The following is a 17,063-nucleotide window of genomic DNA, read 5'->3' as shown; positions in this document are numbered from 1 at the left end:
GATTTTACTGCCGAGATGTGGGGATGCATGTCGCAAAAGGCCGCGGGCTTTCGGCCTGGCTAGCATTACTCATGCGCCGCGCAGAAAATGTTGCACTATTTTTAAGACGTTTTGGGGCACTAAGAACATCTAGGTTACCTCAGACTAGCACAGCAAACGGCTATGTCATCCGGCTGCCAGGGGCATTTCAAGGAACTTGAGAGACAGTCAATTTATCGCTACAAATTGGATCCATCTAGAGCGCATGTGTGCACATGCTGCAATGGCGAGGCACTGCGGATACAGGGAGGTCGACTAAGCTTAAATACAACATCGGTGCCCCCGACGTCCACGTCTATGAGTCGACTTCAATGTGGATGCGAGATGCCAGGCTAAAACCGTACCACAGCATCGCAACAATCGAGACGAGGTTGAGGTGGATGCTCATCGCATGGTTCCTTGAGAACCGTCTTCTAACAGCAAGCATATCTGGACTCGGCTCATCCACATCCCCAGGGCGTTTGGCATCGCGGGTTTCTTTCAAGTTCCGGGTGTTAGCTATGGGGTGGGAAAATGACAGCCAGAACGTGTTGGCCGGGCTCACCTTGATGAGTGCGATCGATCATCGCCTGTTTAGACCTCGGTCCGTAGACGAGCAAGTTTGCCAAGGACGTCAACCCCGCAACCACGAGCGGAATCCAGTCGCTCTTCCCCTTGAACAGGGATGCCGGGCCACGAGGGGGAAATGTGAGGGCGGTCAAGACGAGGAGGATTGCCTGGCATCGGAAGTATATCGGAAAAAGACGTTTTTGTAATGTCGTGAATGCGGACTTGGGAAGTTCTAGATAGCAGATTTTGGTGTTCACGAACGTCTGGAATAGTGACGTGCCGAGCAGCGTCCCGTATGATATGATGTGATAGGGAGCAAGAGTTGTCATGATTGAAGATATTCCAAAAGCCGTTGTGGTACTGATAGGGTGGGTGCGAATATGATTCGAATACCTGAAAGGCACCGTTCTAATCTCAACGTATCAGATTATATAGCAACGATGGATGCTGCTGAAACAAGTATACGGGATGCGGTTTTCTGCCACACCCGTAAGCTCCGAGGACCTTCGGAAAGAAAGCGGACGCCGAGTGGGGCCTGACTTTGGCCAGGGGTGGGCCCAAACCGGCAACTTTACGGCGGCCCGGATGATCCAAGCCCACAGCGAGTTAATTCAATGGAGTACGTGTGGCCAGGGGATATATTGACTCATCCGTATGACTGAGAATTGCTCGATACCGCGTTTTTGATATTTTGGCATGAGGTAGATGAGTCGTACTGCGCTGATGGCATGATGGGCCACTTCACTGTCGCTGACGATTCGTTGGACCCGGTGGGATTTTGGATCCGGGATGTTTCGGGTATTTCTGGGTGACGCAAGCAATATCGCATCCACTTAGATCAATTGGTCAGGCCTTCGGAATGTCTCTCAGGCACGCTTTCGCTGTACGGTGTGTTACGGATGCCACCGTAATGTCGATGAGTTCACGTGTGTTCTGATTGCTTGCGCAAAATAAGTCATTCGAGTCTTCATTAAGGCGAAGCGTATTCTACCCGTGACACGAAAAGCTCTTATGTGTGATGGGATACTAAGTCACATCGCTCTATATCTGATACCTCTACCTATCCCGCGTTCTATTATCGCGAACTCGAAGAAGTTCGCTCTTCTCCTCAGCAATGGCTGATGTCTATACTTTATCCCCAAAGGTATCTTTATGATCTCTATGATGCAAGCAATGATCCATTTCCCAAACATTCAAGATCCTGCTGTTGTGATTTTCCTTCTATGCCTCTAATGTCATTCAATTCGTCGTCAACTCATTAATGCGCCATTACCGGTCCGCTGACCGCCTTGCCAATGTTCTTCACCCCAAACGTGCTCGCAATCATGCCAATGCCAGCGAGACCACAGCAGCACAACAAGCCAGTGTTATACTGCCGTAGATCGCTATGTCCCTTGCTGGTATCAACAGCCTGGACAACAGCCCCAGCTAAAGCGAGACTGACGCCGCTGCCAATCTGGAAAGCCGTGTTGATCATGCCGCCGCACAGACTCTTGACATTGACCGGCACCGAAGCCAGCAGTACGACAGTGATGGTGCAGTAGACGATCGTCACGCCTGCCACGCCCATTACGGTAGTCGGGAAGACGTGCTTCCAGAAGTCGAGGTCATCTTGTCGCATGAGCGCGGAGGGGATGGGCGCGATTGCGCAGATGGCCATGCCTATGATGAGGAGGAGCTTGGTGTTGAAAATCTCGAGCATGCGGGACATGGAGAGGCTGAAGATGAAGCCTGTTGCGCCCATGGGGAGGAACCGAAGGGCGGTCTGTCCGGCGCTGAGGTGGTTGACTTCTTGTGCGATGAGAGTGGTGTAGTAGATCGTCGTTTGGTATCCTCCGTATGATACTATTCAGGGGTTAGCCCATGATCTTGGTGTCAAAGAGGGGTACATGATTTACCGAATCCACCGATCCAAAGAGCAGCAAAGTTCTCGAGCTTCCATAGCGATAGGGGCATGATAGGATTGGCGACCTTCTTCTCGACGTAGGTGAAGGCAACAATCATCGCGATGCTGACGACAAGCAGCGCGATGATGAAGGCCTTGCCCCATCCGTACTCACCGCCACTCGAAAGCACAAAGCTGAGCAAGATGAGGCCAGCAGTTGACAGGCCAGCGCCAACGAAATCGAGCTTGGGCTTTGAGTTGCCCTCAAGCCTGTCTTTGGGGAGAAGAGCCCAGCCGATGATACCGAGGATGCTTGTGACGGCAGTGGGGATGTAGAAGATGTACCGCCATCCGAGCGATGAAGTCAAAAAGCCTCCAAATATGAGACCGAGACAGAAGCCGACAGCGCCGGCGGCACCGAAGATTGTGAGTGCAAGCGTGCGGTCCTTGGCAATGAAGTAGTTGCTGATAATACCAACGGCCGAAGGCACAGTCATCGCAGCACCAATACCCTGCAGAGCTCGGAAGATAGCCAACTGGATGAACGAAGTCGCGAAACCATTGGCGATCGTCCAGACACTCAGCGTAGCCATTCCGGCGCAGAAGATCAACTTTCGACCAAAGCGGTCGGCAAAAACACCGGCGAGAAGAAGGAAGCCGCCAAAGGTCAAGGTGTATGCTGAGATCAGCCACTGCAGCTCCGCATTCTTGACCTTGAAGTCCTTCTGGATGGCGGGGAGGGCAATGTTGACGGCCGTCATGAAGATGTTGTCCATGAGCTGAGCGCCACAAGTGCAGAGCAGCACGATGGCTCCTCGAAACGATGCGACGGTCCCGACGTCCGGGTAAGCCTGCCCCGCGCCAATCTCGTACTCAGCCGGCGTCTGGGTGCCGGACCCACCTCCGGTTGAAGGCGGGCCCGAGCTCACGCCGGAGACCGGGGATGGCGGCCGCGTTGATTGAGGGGTAGTGAACTGGGAAGGTACTTCGCGAATAGTGCTCACGGGACCGGGCTTCGCGGCTTTAGGGAAGGCGGGCAACTCAAAGACGTTGTCTTTGGACTCGCGCCTATCCCTTGACCTGTGCCGGCTGATGGCCGATGCGCTCCGTACAAGCTCATCGAGATCCTCGGGATGGTCGTGGTCGAATGTTCCGCGCGAATTCTGGGAGACTGTGCTTCGGCGGCGGGTGATGGGCATGCCTGGGTAACCCGCTGGTGGAACGAAAGTCGGGGCTTCCTCGAGCGCCGAGGTGCGGCGGCCGAGGGGCTCGCCGTCACCGTCCACCGAGACCCGGTGGTCGAGAGAACGTTTATCGTGGGGCATCTTTTCGTTGTCTGTGTTGTAAGAAAAGATTGAAAATTAGGAGGGGAAATGAGACTATGTGGAAGAGTGTCAACCACAGGGGAATCTCTCGAAATTCATCAGCGTCTCACGATCTTGAAATACATGAAATCGCGGTGAACAAAGTAGTGTTCGTGATGGATTCGCTCCTTGAAAAGGGTTGCAGTGATATCAACCTAATAAGCCCTTATCAGTTGGGCTGTGGCTGCAGAGTTTGCCACATGGCAGACTTTTGTCATGTTCATCTCCCTGACCTCAGGCGATTCTCATGTCGCGATGCTCCACCGGTTTCCACAGGCTGGTTTGCGCGCCAATCTCACGCCGGACAGCTCAAGCGTTCCTTGTCGTTAGCAATTTTCCCAATGTTTGTCGAACAAGCGCTGTTGGGTAAACTCTTAGAGCCGGGTCTAAGTGAGTGAGTGACTCGCGAGGGGCTAACCGGCGGGATGGTGCCGAAAACATCAACCCAACGAAGTGAAAACTCTTAGAAGTCTTGGCATGGGGGTCCATTTCGTTGCGCCGTTGCTGTTTCTGTCTATCTGTAGGGCTGAAGAACACTAAACAATTCGATGCTTCGACGAAGAGATTTAGAATTTTAGATAGAACCGGGCAGTTTCCGCCTCCAAGATCCGTCATCGGGGCTCCACTAGCAAGACTTTCACAGGGGTCCAGACCCTTGCGCCACTTCCCGTCTCGCGCTGGAACTTCCTATCCAGATGAAAGAGGCAATTCAAAGCCACGAGCCCCCGGCTCGTCAATCAATCTTGCTTCGGGATCCGTTTTCCGATCCCAGCAACTATGGACGAGTTTTTGCCCAACTTACCCCTCCGGTTCCTTCATGGCGATTTTCGGCTCTGCCATTGTGTGCTCTTTGTCGATCCGTAACCCTTCTCTTGAGCCGCCACGTCTTGGTGATTCCGACTGCCATCTCGCCATGCGCTGCAAGGCACCCGCAACGCATCACACCCTTATCACCGGCTAATACTACTTCCGCGACCAATAGCGGCAGCAGTCCTCACTCTGTGCCTACCGTTATCTTCGAAGCTTGCTTATATTTGACTTTCACTTGTCCAGACTGATCCACGTTGTCTCACAGATTTTCACCGCCCTCCATGGCAACAAGTCGTGGAAAACACCATGAACGTCTTGCTTATTGATGATTTGAACGTTGTACCGAAGCGTGTGGTTTTGTTAGGCTTCCTGGACCTATACTCTGCCGACCCGCCGTCAAGATCTCCGATTAACTTTCTTAGACTGCTTGGATGGCTTCGTCTTTTTCGGAGCATCCCGACCACAGAAGAAGACCTGACCTTCGTATGCCATATAGAATACATCATCGTTGCAGCGTAGTAGATACCATTGTCTATTTCATGATAGGAAGGTCCGTCTGTAAACTCCGGTTCTCGTAGATCTCGAGTATGGCTTTTATGTCTCAGCCAGCATGTTTGGTCGACTACCCTCTGCAGCAAGTCACTGCAGTCTTGGTCAGTCGCGGCCGTAGCCAATAAATGCCGTTCCCAGTGTGTGATAAGCAACACCAAACATCTCGGTATCTCCCACCACTCCAGGTTCTTCTGCAATGAATTCAAGTTGCGACTACACATGAATATAATTGGACTTAACATCATGTTGACAGAGGAGTTGAGGTCAAAACACGGCATTAACCTGGTCAATTCGGCTCGACTTGGTACGAACACATCCGACTACATCGCAGTCCCACCTTCGGATACGGCCCCGCTTTAAGCGGCCGGGCCTGGGTATGCTGGCACGCCGGCTCCTGCGGTTCGGAAGGCTTTTGTATGAATAAGGTCATGGAGAATGAGATGATTTCTGAGTTTAGTAAAAAAGTAGGTTTGATTGATGAACTACTTGGAATGAAATCCCTATGTTTCAAACTTTTGGTAACAAAAGCCGCTGGCGATAGCTCTCTCCTTAGAGTCAGCCTCCTAGCCTTCCAGCCTCGGTACCTTACTCTCTGGGTACATCATCACACAGCATACTCTCCAGCTGGATCAAAAGTAAAAGGTTGAAATCAACCATGAGCCAGTGTCCATCTCGCGACATGAGATCTCATGGAAACTCGCTCGTCTCACAGCAAACCGACCACTATTTCAATCGTCAAATTTCCAAGTTCGGTTGAGGCGACATGAACAAAACCCACATCAACACCGCGAGTATCGCCGATGAACTGCGTGGCCCGCGCTTCACCTGCTCCAGATTTCCGTCATTGTTTCCACCGTCGACCCGCAATTCCGAAGATTCCTACGGGATGATGATGTCAAGTTGCAGTCGAAATGCGACCGCTTTTGCGATTGAATCCCCAGAGATGAGCAGAAAAAGGTTGGAGAGATTTCCACTGTTTCGGCTCCGCTGAATAGGAAAGCCGAATTATGTGAGGATGCGGAAGGACCTCGCCCACTCAACTCAGACATTGTAGGCTTTTCTGGATCTCCTTTCGGATCCTCTTTTTCGCCGATGCTCACGCAGCAGTAACATCGCAAGTAAGCTCTTGGCAGGATATCGTCATATCTCCAATTTAATGCAAGAAACTTTCGCCTTCATTGCGGAAAATATGAAAGTTGATAAACAAGCCGGAGACCCGGGGAAGGGAGATCTGGGGCAGAGATTCTAGATATCATTCACCATCGACTTCTGAGATGGGCTTTTCCTAATTCATATAATCTTCTATCGACACCTACCACATCCAAATCGACGATCAAGAAACATACCAGGTGAGTATTGTGACGTCGTCCTGATCTGAATCTGACGTCAAACATCAGCATCGTCACATCTCTCTCCTCCAGATCGAGGCCGCTATTCGTCAAAGATAGCACGACCAACATGGCCTCAGCGCCTGCTAGCGACAACCCGCAAGCCTCGCGACCGAGCAATGTCGATGAGACAATCCCGACCCGAGATAGTAGTGTAACACGTGTCGATCGGAGCTTCGACGGCGAGAAACCACAACAACCTCTAAGAGAAAAGTCCGAGGATGCGCCACCTGGGGGCTTCTTCGAAGATGGCCCGGGCCGGGATGAAGAAGCCGAGGGCACTAGCAACCGCGACGACCTAGCTAGGGTAGAGAGTAGCAAGCAGCCTGAGTACACCCCCGATGGAAAGCGTATCATCACCGAGGATGAGTGCTATCATCTACTGGGATACTCGTGGCCGGCGTGGAAAAAGTGGATGCTTCTCTCCTCCATCTTTGCCGTACAAGTGTCGATGAACTTCAACACGAGTGTCTTTCCTAGCGCTGTTACTCCCATCAGCGAGGAGTTCCACGTCAGTGAGCAAGCTGCGCGTTCAGCGCAGTGTGCGTTCCTGGTTCTCTACGCTTTTGGATGTGAGCTGTGGGCTCCCTGGAGTGAAGAGTTCGGACGATGGAAAATTCTGCAGTGAGTACCTCGAGGCTATCCTTATGTGACACGACTAAGGTCAAGTCTAGATGCTCCTTGTTTCTTGTCAATATGTGGCAGATTCTTGCCGCACTAGCCCCCAACTTCGGCAGCATAGTCATCGCTCGAGCCCTGGTAAGTGTCTGAGGATTCTACAAGTCCCATCGAATCAATGACTGATAGTTTGACCAGGGAGGTCTCAGCTCAGCCGGAGGTAGTGTGACACTCGGCATGGTTGCCGATCTTTATCAGCCCGAGGAACAGCAATGGGCCGTCCTGTTTGTCGTCCTGTCGTCCGTTCTCGGGACGTCAGTCGGGCCCGTTGCTGGAGGGCCCATTCAAAAGTTCCTCCCATGGTACTGGAACCTGTGGATTCAGATGATCTTTGGTGTTGTCGTCCAAGCCGTTCACTTCTTCATGCCCGAGAGCCGCTCCACTATCATTATGGACAAAGAAGCAAAGCGGCGACGCAAGTCCAAAGAAGACATCAACATCTATGGACCAAATGAGATCAAGAAACCTCGTCTTTCGATGCACGAGTTTGCCATCACATGGATGCGCCCCTTTGAGATGTTTCTTAGAGAGCCAATTGTTCTCTCCTGCTCTCTTCTTTCGGGGTTCTCTGATGCCCTCATCTTTACCTTCCAAGAGGGCTTCACGCCAGTCTTCAACAAGTGGGGTTTCGGAACTTTGCAAAAGGCTTGGGCATTCATCCCCATCAACATCGGCTACATCCTCGCATATATCTCCTATGTGCCATGGATCATCAGAGACCACCGTGTTATCAAGATGAAGGGTCCTGACGCACTCGCTCCTGAGCGCCGCTTGAAGTGGTTGTTGTACCTTGCTCCTCTCGAGACTATCGGTCTCTTTGGCTTCGCTTGGACATCTATGGGCCCTCCCGAATCTCATTGGATCGCGCCCATGATCTTCTCATGCCTGATCGCCATTGCCAATTTTGCCATCTACATGAGCACGGTTGATTACATGATCGCTGCATACGGCCCTTACTCTGCGTCTGCTACTGGTGGTAACGGTTTTGCACGGGATTTCCTTGCGGGAATCGCAGCGATGTACTCAACTCCGTTGTATGAGAACATTGGAAGTGCACGCCACACGGAGTACGCAAGCACTGTGCTTGCGTGTCTTGCTTTCATGGTCACTATCCCAGTGTACCTTATTTACTGGAAGGGTCCCGTCATCCGAGAAAGATCCAAGTTCGCTCAGTCTCTAGATGCTGATCGACGTTCCAAGGGTGGACGCCGCGTCGTTGAAGCTCCCGAGGAGCAATTGGAGCCCAAGAACCTTTAAAAGGGCTAGTAAGACATGTAGTGTCGGTTTGAGGGTTCACAATTGAATATTACTAAGGGAAGCATGGGAAGTAGATTTCTATGAGCACGAATTACATACTAGGCAGGTCGCCAATGACGGGTACCTCCATACAAGTAATGATATGAAACATACTAATTTACAATATTCTGAATTGTAATGCTCGTTGGCCAAGCTGAAAGGCCTCAATCATGTGGTGATTTTATTGCCATCTTCTAAGCATCAACTGTATTACATAACCCAGACGCCGGCCTCTATAGAACATCCGATTCAAAAGTTACAGTTTATCCCGTGTCATCTATGCCTCAACACCAATGGTGATGTAGGCGAGCATGCCCTTGGTGACGTCCTCGCCATCGAGAGGCTCAACAACCATGTTGGGGTTCCAGTTGCCCTTGCTCTCATCAGCAAAGATGCTGTCAATGTCGTTGGTGGTGCGGTTGATCTCGGTGTGGCTGACGTAGGGCTCGAGGGCCATGATCTGCTGGCTAAGGGGCTCGTCGAAGAAGAGTTGGCCGGTGCTGACAATATTAGAAGCGACGACGGTGCCGTTGCTGCGGACGGACCAGTCGGTGTGAACCTGGGCGTGAATGTGGATGGTGCGCTCGACGTAGAAGCCGGGGAAGACGGTCTTCATCTCCATGATTCCGTTAGAGTCGGTGGGCCAGATGCCGCGGAGCCAGGTGGTGGCGTCGGTATGCAGGTCCAGATCGGGACCGATGGTGACGTTGAGCTGGTCGAGGAGCTCTTCGAAAGGAGCGTTGGGGCTGTGGCCCGTGAAGGAGCTGTAAGATCCGGTCTGCGAGCCATCGCGTTAGTCGGCACCACCAACAGTGTCGAGATTTGGATGACGAGGTTCACTTACAGCGTTGCAATGCCACAAATCTACCAACACATCGCTCATTACAGTGCAATCGTTGACGTTGAGGACACCAATGTCCAAGTAGAGAGGAACACCGGCTTGGCCTTCGCTCATGTCCTGGCGCAGGGTTTGAGACTGGGGCCAAACATAGGGTCCCTTGGTGACTTCAGGGGTCAGGACGCAAGTGTCGTTCTGCAAAGTGTTGTAGTGAGGACCCTCCGTGTGGATAGTGACGTTGCTGTCGCGCTGAACTAGAGAACGGCTGACGAGCGAGCGCTTCTCAGCCTGACGCTTCCTGCGAACCTCCTGGAACTGACCGGACTGCACCGAGCAACGCTTGGCGAGGTTGGAGCGGCGGGCAATCTCTGAGTGGCTCAGAGTGTGGTCATGACCTGGGTGGGCAACGGCCGCTCCCGTGAGGAGCGCAGAAGCGAGAGCAAGGAGTTGGAACTGCATTGTGGAGGTTGAAAGAGAGTGTAATTCAAGAAAGAGTGTTGTAAAGACTGTTCAACGAGAGGATGTCTAGGACCTGTTGTCAAAGTCAAGCTACCGAAATCTAAGCTGCTGATCAAGCCAAAACTGATCAACAACACGGGAGACGATCCTGCATTTATACGTTCATCTCTTCTTTCGATTGTTCTTCACCTTCCACGAATAGATGAAAATATCATCTTCCCTGCTTCGTCCCGTTTGACCCCTGACGAGGATCCAGAAAACAAGTTCATCTCATCAGGACGTTTCTTTTGTCAGCCATTGCCCCCCTCTCATCACGCTCAGATCCGCGAAACTGCCAAACCGAGCTGCAGTCCACCTTTCACGATCTCCAGTTCTCCACTGACGTCGGGTTCGCGACACAGGTCTCTCCCACATCCCGAAGAACCACGTTCTGATCAATTCCCCATTCGGCAGTTCGTCGCATAGTAAAAGGCACCCCGCCAATCATGGCCCAGATATTACGGTTGACTTCCGGGGTCCGAAGCCCCCAAGCCGCACCCGGACGCCATCCCCGGCGGGCCGCCAAGAGTCCTGGCCGCGTAAGTTCAGGGGCGGTCCGCCTGGTCACTGCACCTTGAATCAACCTTGACCCGACGACCAAGCATAATCAGCAGAGGGCTTGAGGGAGCGATGAGAGCCGCGGTTGACCCGAGCCGAAAGATCACTGATGTGGTCTCGCCGATGTTGTCATGGGTGTGGATAGGAGATTTTCGTCTTGGCGAAATGCCATTGCCAGATCCGCATCTACTACAACCCAAGGCCGGAATGCGGGCGTCAAAAAAAATCGGAAGCTGTCCCATTCGACAGTTACCAGAAGTTCTTCAATCTAGAAGGTGCATCAACTAGAGCCTTCGCTTGTTGAAAATTGCTGACGAAGTGGTTGCGAATTTTCCAGAATCCAGACTACTTTCGATGAATGACCCCTGGAGATGCGGCAGTGTATTATGCAGCATTACCGAGCGGCGCGTCGGATTTGAGCCGACGCGGTGTGATATCAACAGCCTTAAGAGCCCTTTCTAGCTTCTGAACTCTTGGCAAACAATGTTCCAAGGGGCGTGCCCCCCAAAAGCCTACCTACCTCACCTATGATGACTTCTCGTGCATCGTGGTTGCAAGCAGAAAAATTGAAGTACGCAAGAACAATGGTACGACGTATGATTCTTACTTTTTAACAACTTCAGACCAGACTGCTCACTTTACCTCAACTCTCGCCAGCCCACTAAAGCACTTCTATGGGGTAGGGATTCCAAAGGAGAGCCCAGCAGAGCCAAGAGGCGAATTCAGGGCAACACGACTCATATAGAGGCCGTAGAATCAAGCACAGCATCCACTCGCGTGCATTTCTCTTCGTAGTTACGTCAGTATCTGCCAAGAGGCTTGACTCGGGACCCGGAATCTCCTGCCACCTAAGTTAGGAAAGTCACATCTTTTCCGTCCCAGAGTCCGCGATGGGGCGGTAGGTACTGTGATATTCCGAAGGTTTCCAAGCCATCGCTAGCTGTCTATTTCCGTGGAGGCTTAGCACTGCTATAGCATGGAGATCGGCGATTCCACCTCTGAATGGCTAACAATGTCGAAAAAGACACTTGAAATCGCTGTCCTAGAGTTTCGACTTGCCGAGAGTTCGACAAAAATCATCGAACTTTTTGCAAGTTCAAAACATCTTCAAGGTTTTGCTTAGGGAAGATATCCGTTACCTCACATGCGACGCTAGCTTTGGGCCCCTAACGTATGTCAATCCCACTTTTCTTCAGATGTCAGGGAGATAGTGCCATGAATTAGAGTTGTATTGTTCAACCTATCGGCTTCTCCTTTTGACTGGATCGTTCTTGCCTATTGCTGATTCTCGACGTTTGCCCACATCCCTCTCACAGGGATCCGAGCCGGGCATTGTCCCTGAATAGCCATCCACTTGACCCATGTCCAAAGACACCATAACAGATGGCCAATTGTGTGTGAACAATTTCTAAACACTCAAGTAAAATGGAATAACTCCAGGTTCCATGCCAGTCCAGATGAATGGCATACCCTGACTTAAGCCCTCGCCATCAAACCGCCGCCCGCTGATCTCATTACTGATACTACCCGTGTCTTTCATGCACCGGTCGTTTGCCAACGAAACAGCTTTCTTGGTCCCGGCGAGAAAACTATCGGCGTTGAACATGTACCGTAGAGCCTGATTCTTTTCCACAACCTGTGGCCTGTTGGATCGTGCAAGGAGAGTGATCTGTTCAACTGACTTTTGCTCGTTGGGGAGCCAAGGAAGAAGGTTTCCGATACGTCCCTTCTTGGTAGGAACAGGTGCGTACAGAGAAACGGGGTGAAGTGGTAGCACGCCAGACGCCGTCACAGGCTCACCTTGATTCAGGACGTGGTGCGACACACCCGTCAGCCATGCCATGTGGGTCAAAATGTCAATGAGCTGCTTCCTGCTTCTCAGGGGCGCTGAAGGAAAGTCGATGACCTTTGCAGGACCGTTGGATTCGTCAATCCAGGCTTGCAATTCCCAATCCTTAGCTAGCACTCGATCAGACGCGTACGTTGCCTAAACGAAACTTTCAATGAATTTCCGAATGACTCCAATAATATCTTTCTGATCTTCGTAAAAGGGGAAATGAGGAAGTTTCAGGCCGAAAGACGGCTTTAGTAGACCGCGTGATCGGAGGTTATCCTCGAAGTAACTCCCCTGGAACGGGCCGGCGACAGTCGGATAGAACTCTGCACCGAATCAGCGTACGGCTTCATTTGAGAAAGCAAAATTCTGATCAAACAAACCGCCCGGGTTGAAGAGTACTCTGTCTCCTATGGGGCGTATGGCATAAGCCTGGTACATGAGCCTTTCCCGGAGGTTGAGAACAGGATGACGGCTGCTGAGCGTGCGAAGGGCGGCTAGATAGACAATCTCAGCAACGTCATGGGAGTTAAGGAGATGATACACCTGGCCGTGGAAAAAGTCGTTGACGTTGAACATGACTTTGGCCAGCAGTCACTCATTGGCTGTGTCCAAGGGGGTGTATGTCAGATCAGCGCCAACATTGGTCTTGATGGCCAGAGGAAGGAAGTAATCGGAGCGCTTGTCAAGGTAGAAGAGCGCCTGGCACGCGACCGAGTATCGGCCCTGCTGGGCGATGTATTTTGTCTGATAACTGTGGTCGGCCAAGAATAGACGACCGTCTTTATGAAGTGATTCGAGAGTAGTTCCAGTGATCTTCCTAACTATCTTGATGTCAAGAGGGAACGGCATTTTGTCCTTTTTGTAGTTAAAACGGCGAATGACGTAAAGATTGGTTGATAGGCGCTCCATAGCGAACAGAAGGTCTGAGGTAAAGTTGCTGGACTGGCCTTTGGCGATGCCGCCAGGAACCGACCTAGACCAGTGACCATCGTAAAGGATCTTGTAGTCCTCAAGGCCCTTGAGGCCACCATGCTTGAAGCACAGATACTAGTCAGACAACGATTTACATTGAGGAATCGAAATTGAGCTACCTTGATGATGTTCTCAAGCGCCGCAGCGCTTTCACTGGTCGCATATTGAGCGACAGGTTCCGAATCCTTCAACCACAAGCTCTGATCGCGCAATGAGATCTGGGTTCCTAACGACCCATTGGGGAAAAAGGACTTATATCCTATCACTGGTTCTCCGTAGATGATACCCTGTTGTTTGAGTTTGATCTCATCTACCCTTGACGAGAAATCGCTGTCCTCGTTGGGTAGAGTGTATTGAGTCGGAACTGGCGTCTGTGTTGACACAGGCGCCGAACTGAAAACAGTCGTGGCGGAAGGCAAATGGCTGCTTAGTGCGTTGGCACTAGCGATTGTCATCAACGTGCTGAAAGTGAAAAGACGGGCCATATCTACGACTAACATGGAAAGGCTCTTGATATTTGGGTGCCACAGTAATAGCTGAAGTCATGGGTTGCAATGCTGTTGCTGAAGGTGAAGGCAATTAAACTCTTTTCAGTCCTCAAGCCTAGCCAGCTTCCAATAGGTAATTATACAACACTAAGTCATCCATCTTGAGCCAGTCTTCGCACGAAAAAGAAATTCCAAAAGGGCCATATTCAGTTTCCATTGTACGTTGCAACGCCATCTTACGCCGATCATTGCTGACCGTTCCGCACAGCTGATCCAGTTGCCGTATCGCACACTAATACCGTGTGGCTTGTGCAACAGCAACCCGAATTTCTCAATCTATCGATTGATCCCCCATACATCACCCGACATTGTGCAGCACATGGATAATGGGTGCTACTTGTCTAAGACTATGCTCTCCGGGCTGTAGAGGTTGCCTCCATCCTGGCATCCAACTTTTGCCTTCATAATCGGCCTGCTGCCAGCTAAAGTACTTGCCTACTAGACGCAATGACTGAGGTCAAGCCATTATGCTCTGTATAAGTTTCCCAGATAATTGGAGGCCACTTCATACTACAAGCAGTAATACGACGATATCTAAGCAGAACGACATATATTTTCGATATATTACTACTACTTCTAGACTCTAATTAAAATAAAAACTATTAACTTAAGGAAAAGGTAAGTTAAATTTACGTTATAGGGTTATAGGGTTATATTATATAATATTAATAGTATATAATATTAGTGGTGACTAGTCAGCTAAGTTTAAGTATCTCATTGTTCCTAAGAGGATTCACATGCGATACCCCAGTCAGTGCTGGATGGCGACATAAAACAGATGAAATACTTTCAAACAGGCTGCCTCACTCGAAGACTGTCAAAAACCCAGTCTTTGAATGTCGCAAGCCTGGCTTACAACGTATTTAAACGACTGCTTTTTTAGAGGATTTATCTTCCAAGCCGCAGCCGTCTACTTCATCTTCTGACACTTGACTGCAAGCGCTTCATGCAGGTCTCTGTAAACACCGCCGATATCCATCAAATTTGCAATCTTCCCTTTGCGGTAGTCGAAGAAGACCATCCATCCCGAAGACTTGGCCGCGAGTGCCTGTTGCTGAAGCGACCACATGGTGACAGTGATGAAGTAGCGATCGGGTTTGAACTCGCCTAGACGAATGGCACAGATAATCTAAGACAACGCTTGTTAGACGGGTTAACACGACATGAAGAACGTTGCTGTGCCATGGGATAGCAGACTGAAAGGCTTGAATCGAGGCACGGGACTAACCGAGTCTGGATAAGATACGGGCCTTTTGATGTTGACTATCAACTGCTTCACAGTGACCCCAATCCCTGTCGCATTCAGCAGTTCGTCCACCTTATCGCCAAGACACGCCTCAAAGCTCTCGAACATGCGAAAGCTGCACGTGGATACAAAGTGCGAGAATCCCGCGTCTATGATGTGGCCAAATGGATCATGATACACCCGAAACTCCAAAGATGCCTGATCAAGTGAGCAAGATCACAAGATTCACGTGGGTCATTGTCCGAAGACACCACAACATATGGTACGAAGGCTGAGAACTCTGTTTTACTCTCTTTCCTCCTGTCAGCTTACTGTATGAGTAGGCATGAAGCTGAATGTAACGCGCTCCCTGAGGGCCAATTCAGCAACCCTAGAACTTTCTTGGTGCGATGTAAGTTGGGTGTGCAACGCGAATTGACTGCGTATCCGAGCTTAGATGGATCTAATGTAGCCTTTGTTAGATCGTTGCGAAGGCATTATTAGCCAACAGTGGTACTTAGAGACCTATGCCGTGATGCATTGCGCAGGATGAGAACAACCCGCTCGATGGATCACTCTGATACGATTCTAGACTGCAATTATTCTCTCAAATTGTACTCGTAGGGACTTGAGAAGACATCCAATACCACCATCATATTGGGTTTTACCAAGTCTTCTGAGTTCGCAGAGAGATTTCCGCGTTCTGAGAAGAAGAGATGATCGCTTCGCTACGTCCTATCATTGAGCTCTTTCGTGAACCCAGCCTCTGACTTCACCTGAATTCTTTCAATGAGTATGATGCAGGCCTTCTTCGTCTTGAAGTCATATAGCGTCACCATGTATCCCTAAAATGACAGCTTTTATCAGGTCAGGTTATCGCTGGTGACACTAATGACCGATGTGGTCCGCGGTCAATATGAAGGAGATGTTCACTGCAAACCCCATTTCGAACCTGTTTTCCACTCACGTGAGATCGGGGTCAACATTCTGGTGGTTGTGAACTTCAGGAATGATAGAACTTAGCCGGTGTCTTAAGAAAGAGGATTCAAGTAGCTTTGCAGGTGAGAAGTTGCTGCTACAGAGTTTGTAGCACGTCCGTGTCATATTGCAGGAAATTATGAGATAGCAATCATTCAGCTTGTGAGCTGGAATTCAGCGACAATTGACTACTAATGTATATAATTTAGGGTTTCCGAGCCTAGTCTCGTTTGTAACCCTAGCGACCATGATTAACAAGGTGATTCAAATTTCAATTCTCTGGGGTTTCAAAGACGGAAAAGCGCAAAGGGCGGTAGGTGATCAATCCTCAGAGGAGATTTATTTTCACCGGAACTCCATGTCACAACCCATCAATTCCAATGTGAATGGTCATGAACTCCCCATTCATGGTGTCAACTTCATAGCCAATGGCCTCAAGCGCCGAAACACGGTCGCGGTGATGACCCATTATCCGTACCTGTAAAATGGAGGCCCCACATCCGCATCAAGTCATTCAAGTTCTCTATCTTTCCTTTCATCATCAACGTGAGTAGTCGCTGACCATCCATGCTCCCCTCTGGCAAGATTTCATAACATTCAGAATACCCTAGAATGTCTATTCATTCTGAACCGGGGGTTATGTCCTCCTTGTGGACAAGCCTCGGCGCAACTGCCAGATTATAAGTTGGCTTAGCCAATAGTTTCGACAGGGAAGCTGAGCCTAGAACCTTTTCAGCAGCCTCAATAATCAATGCTAGAACGGCAGCGTCATCAAGCTCAAAGAGAAGCCCCAGCCGACAGTAAGATGTAGCTGACCCGATGACGTGAAGGGCCGTGAAGGATTCTAGGATCTCATCATCTGTTGAAATGGCAAGACCGAGAACGTTGTCCGGTCTACGCCAGTCACTAGAACCATGGAAGGATGAGGTGGTTTCCATTGCCATGTATAGAAGAAATACGGATCTCCTGCAACAGATTTCGCTGTATTCCTTCATCCTGGATCACATTTCGTTATACAACTTCGTCAGGTCTTTTGGTAGGGACTTCA

At 50.4% G+C, this 17,063-nt stretch overlaps 6 protein-coding genes across 6 annotated transcripts; 1 reads left to right on the top strand and 5 right to left on the bottom strand.

The window, feature by feature from the left end:
- Positions 1–58: 58 nt before the first annotated feature.
- BDP55DRAFT_190832 (uncharacterized protein) lies at positions 59–1,075 on the bottom strand. Its single transcript, XM_060565878.1, has 2 exons — positions 584–1,075; positions 59–516 (listed from the first exon to the last, which is right to left on the bottom strand). The coding sequence occupies exons 1-2, from the start codon at positions 915–917 to the stop codon at positions 335–337; spliced, it is 516 nt and encodes a 171-aa protein (XP_060428234.1). The 5' UTR covers positions 918–1,075; the 3' UTR covers positions 59–334.
- Positions 1,076–1,846: 771 nt separating this feature from the next.
- Positions 1,847–3,798, bottom strand: BDP55DRAFT_633428 (major facilitator superfamily transporter; the record flags this gene model as incomplete). Its single annotated transcript, XM_060572550.1, has 2 exons — positions 1,847–2,433; positions 2,487–3,798. 2 exons carry the CDS (start codon positions 3,796–3,798, stop codon positions 1,847–1,849), a joined length of 1,899 nt encoding a protein of 632 aa, XP_060428233.1.
- Positions 3,799–6,650: 2,852 nt separating this feature from the next.
- BDP55DRAFT_716738 (major facilitator superfamily transporter) lies at positions 6,651–8,604 on the top strand. The gene is made up of 3 exons (XM_060578348.1): positions 6,651–7,211; positions 7,262–7,346; positions 7,404–8,604. Exons 1-3 carry the CDS (start codon positions 6,658–6,660, stop codon positions 8,520–8,522), a joined length of 1,758 nt encoding a protein of 585 aa, XP_060428232.1. The 5' UTR covers positions 6,651–6,657; the 3' UTR covers positions 8,523–8,604.
- A 234-nt stretch (positions 8,605–8,838) lies between these two features.
- On the bottom strand, positions 8,839–9,858 carry BDP55DRAFT_554987 (protocatechuate 3; the record flags this gene model as incomplete). Its single annotated transcript, XM_060569443.1, has 2 exons — positions 8,839–9,339; positions 9,406–9,858. 2 exons carry the CDS (start codon positions 9,856–9,858, stop codon positions 8,839–8,841), a joined length of 954 nt encoding a protein of 317 aa, XP_060428231.1.
- A 2,005-nt stretch (positions 9,859–11,863) lies between these two features.
- Positions 11,864–13,749, bottom strand: BDP55DRAFT_729978 (lipoxygenase; the record flags this gene model as incomplete). Its single annotated transcript, XM_060579639.1, has 5 exons — positions 11,864–12,393; positions 12,454–12,615; positions 12,673–12,835; positions 12,932–13,324; positions 13,384–13,749. 5 exons carry the CDS (start codon positions 13,747–13,749, stop codon positions 11,864–11,866), a joined length of 1,614 nt encoding a protein of 537 aa, XP_060428230.1.
- A 973-nt stretch (positions 13,750–14,722) lies between these two features.
- Positions 14,723–15,385, bottom strand: BDP55DRAFT_633424 (uncharacterized protein; the record flags this gene model as incomplete). Its single annotated transcript, XM_060572549.1, has 3 exons — positions 14,723–14,941; positions 15,041–15,256; positions 15,371–15,385. 3 exons carry the CDS (start codon positions 15,383–15,385, stop codon positions 14,723–14,725), a joined length of 450 nt encoding a protein of 149 aa, XP_060428229.1.
- Between the last annotated feature and the right edge of the window lie 1,678 nt (positions 15,386–17,063).

The sequence above is a fragment of the Colletotrichum godetiae genome (assembly GCF_030913485.1).
Source record: "Colletotrichum godetiae strain CBS 193.32 chromosome Unknown BDP55scaffold_27, whole genome shotgun sequence".
In the NCBI taxonomy this organism is placed as follows: Eukaryota; Fungi; Ascomycota; class Sordariomycetes; order Glomerellales; family Glomerellaceae; genus Colletotrichum; species Colletotrichum godetiae.
The sequence above is the reverse complement of the archived record's forward strand: the minus strand, read 5'-3'. Positions and strand labels throughout refer to the sequence as shown.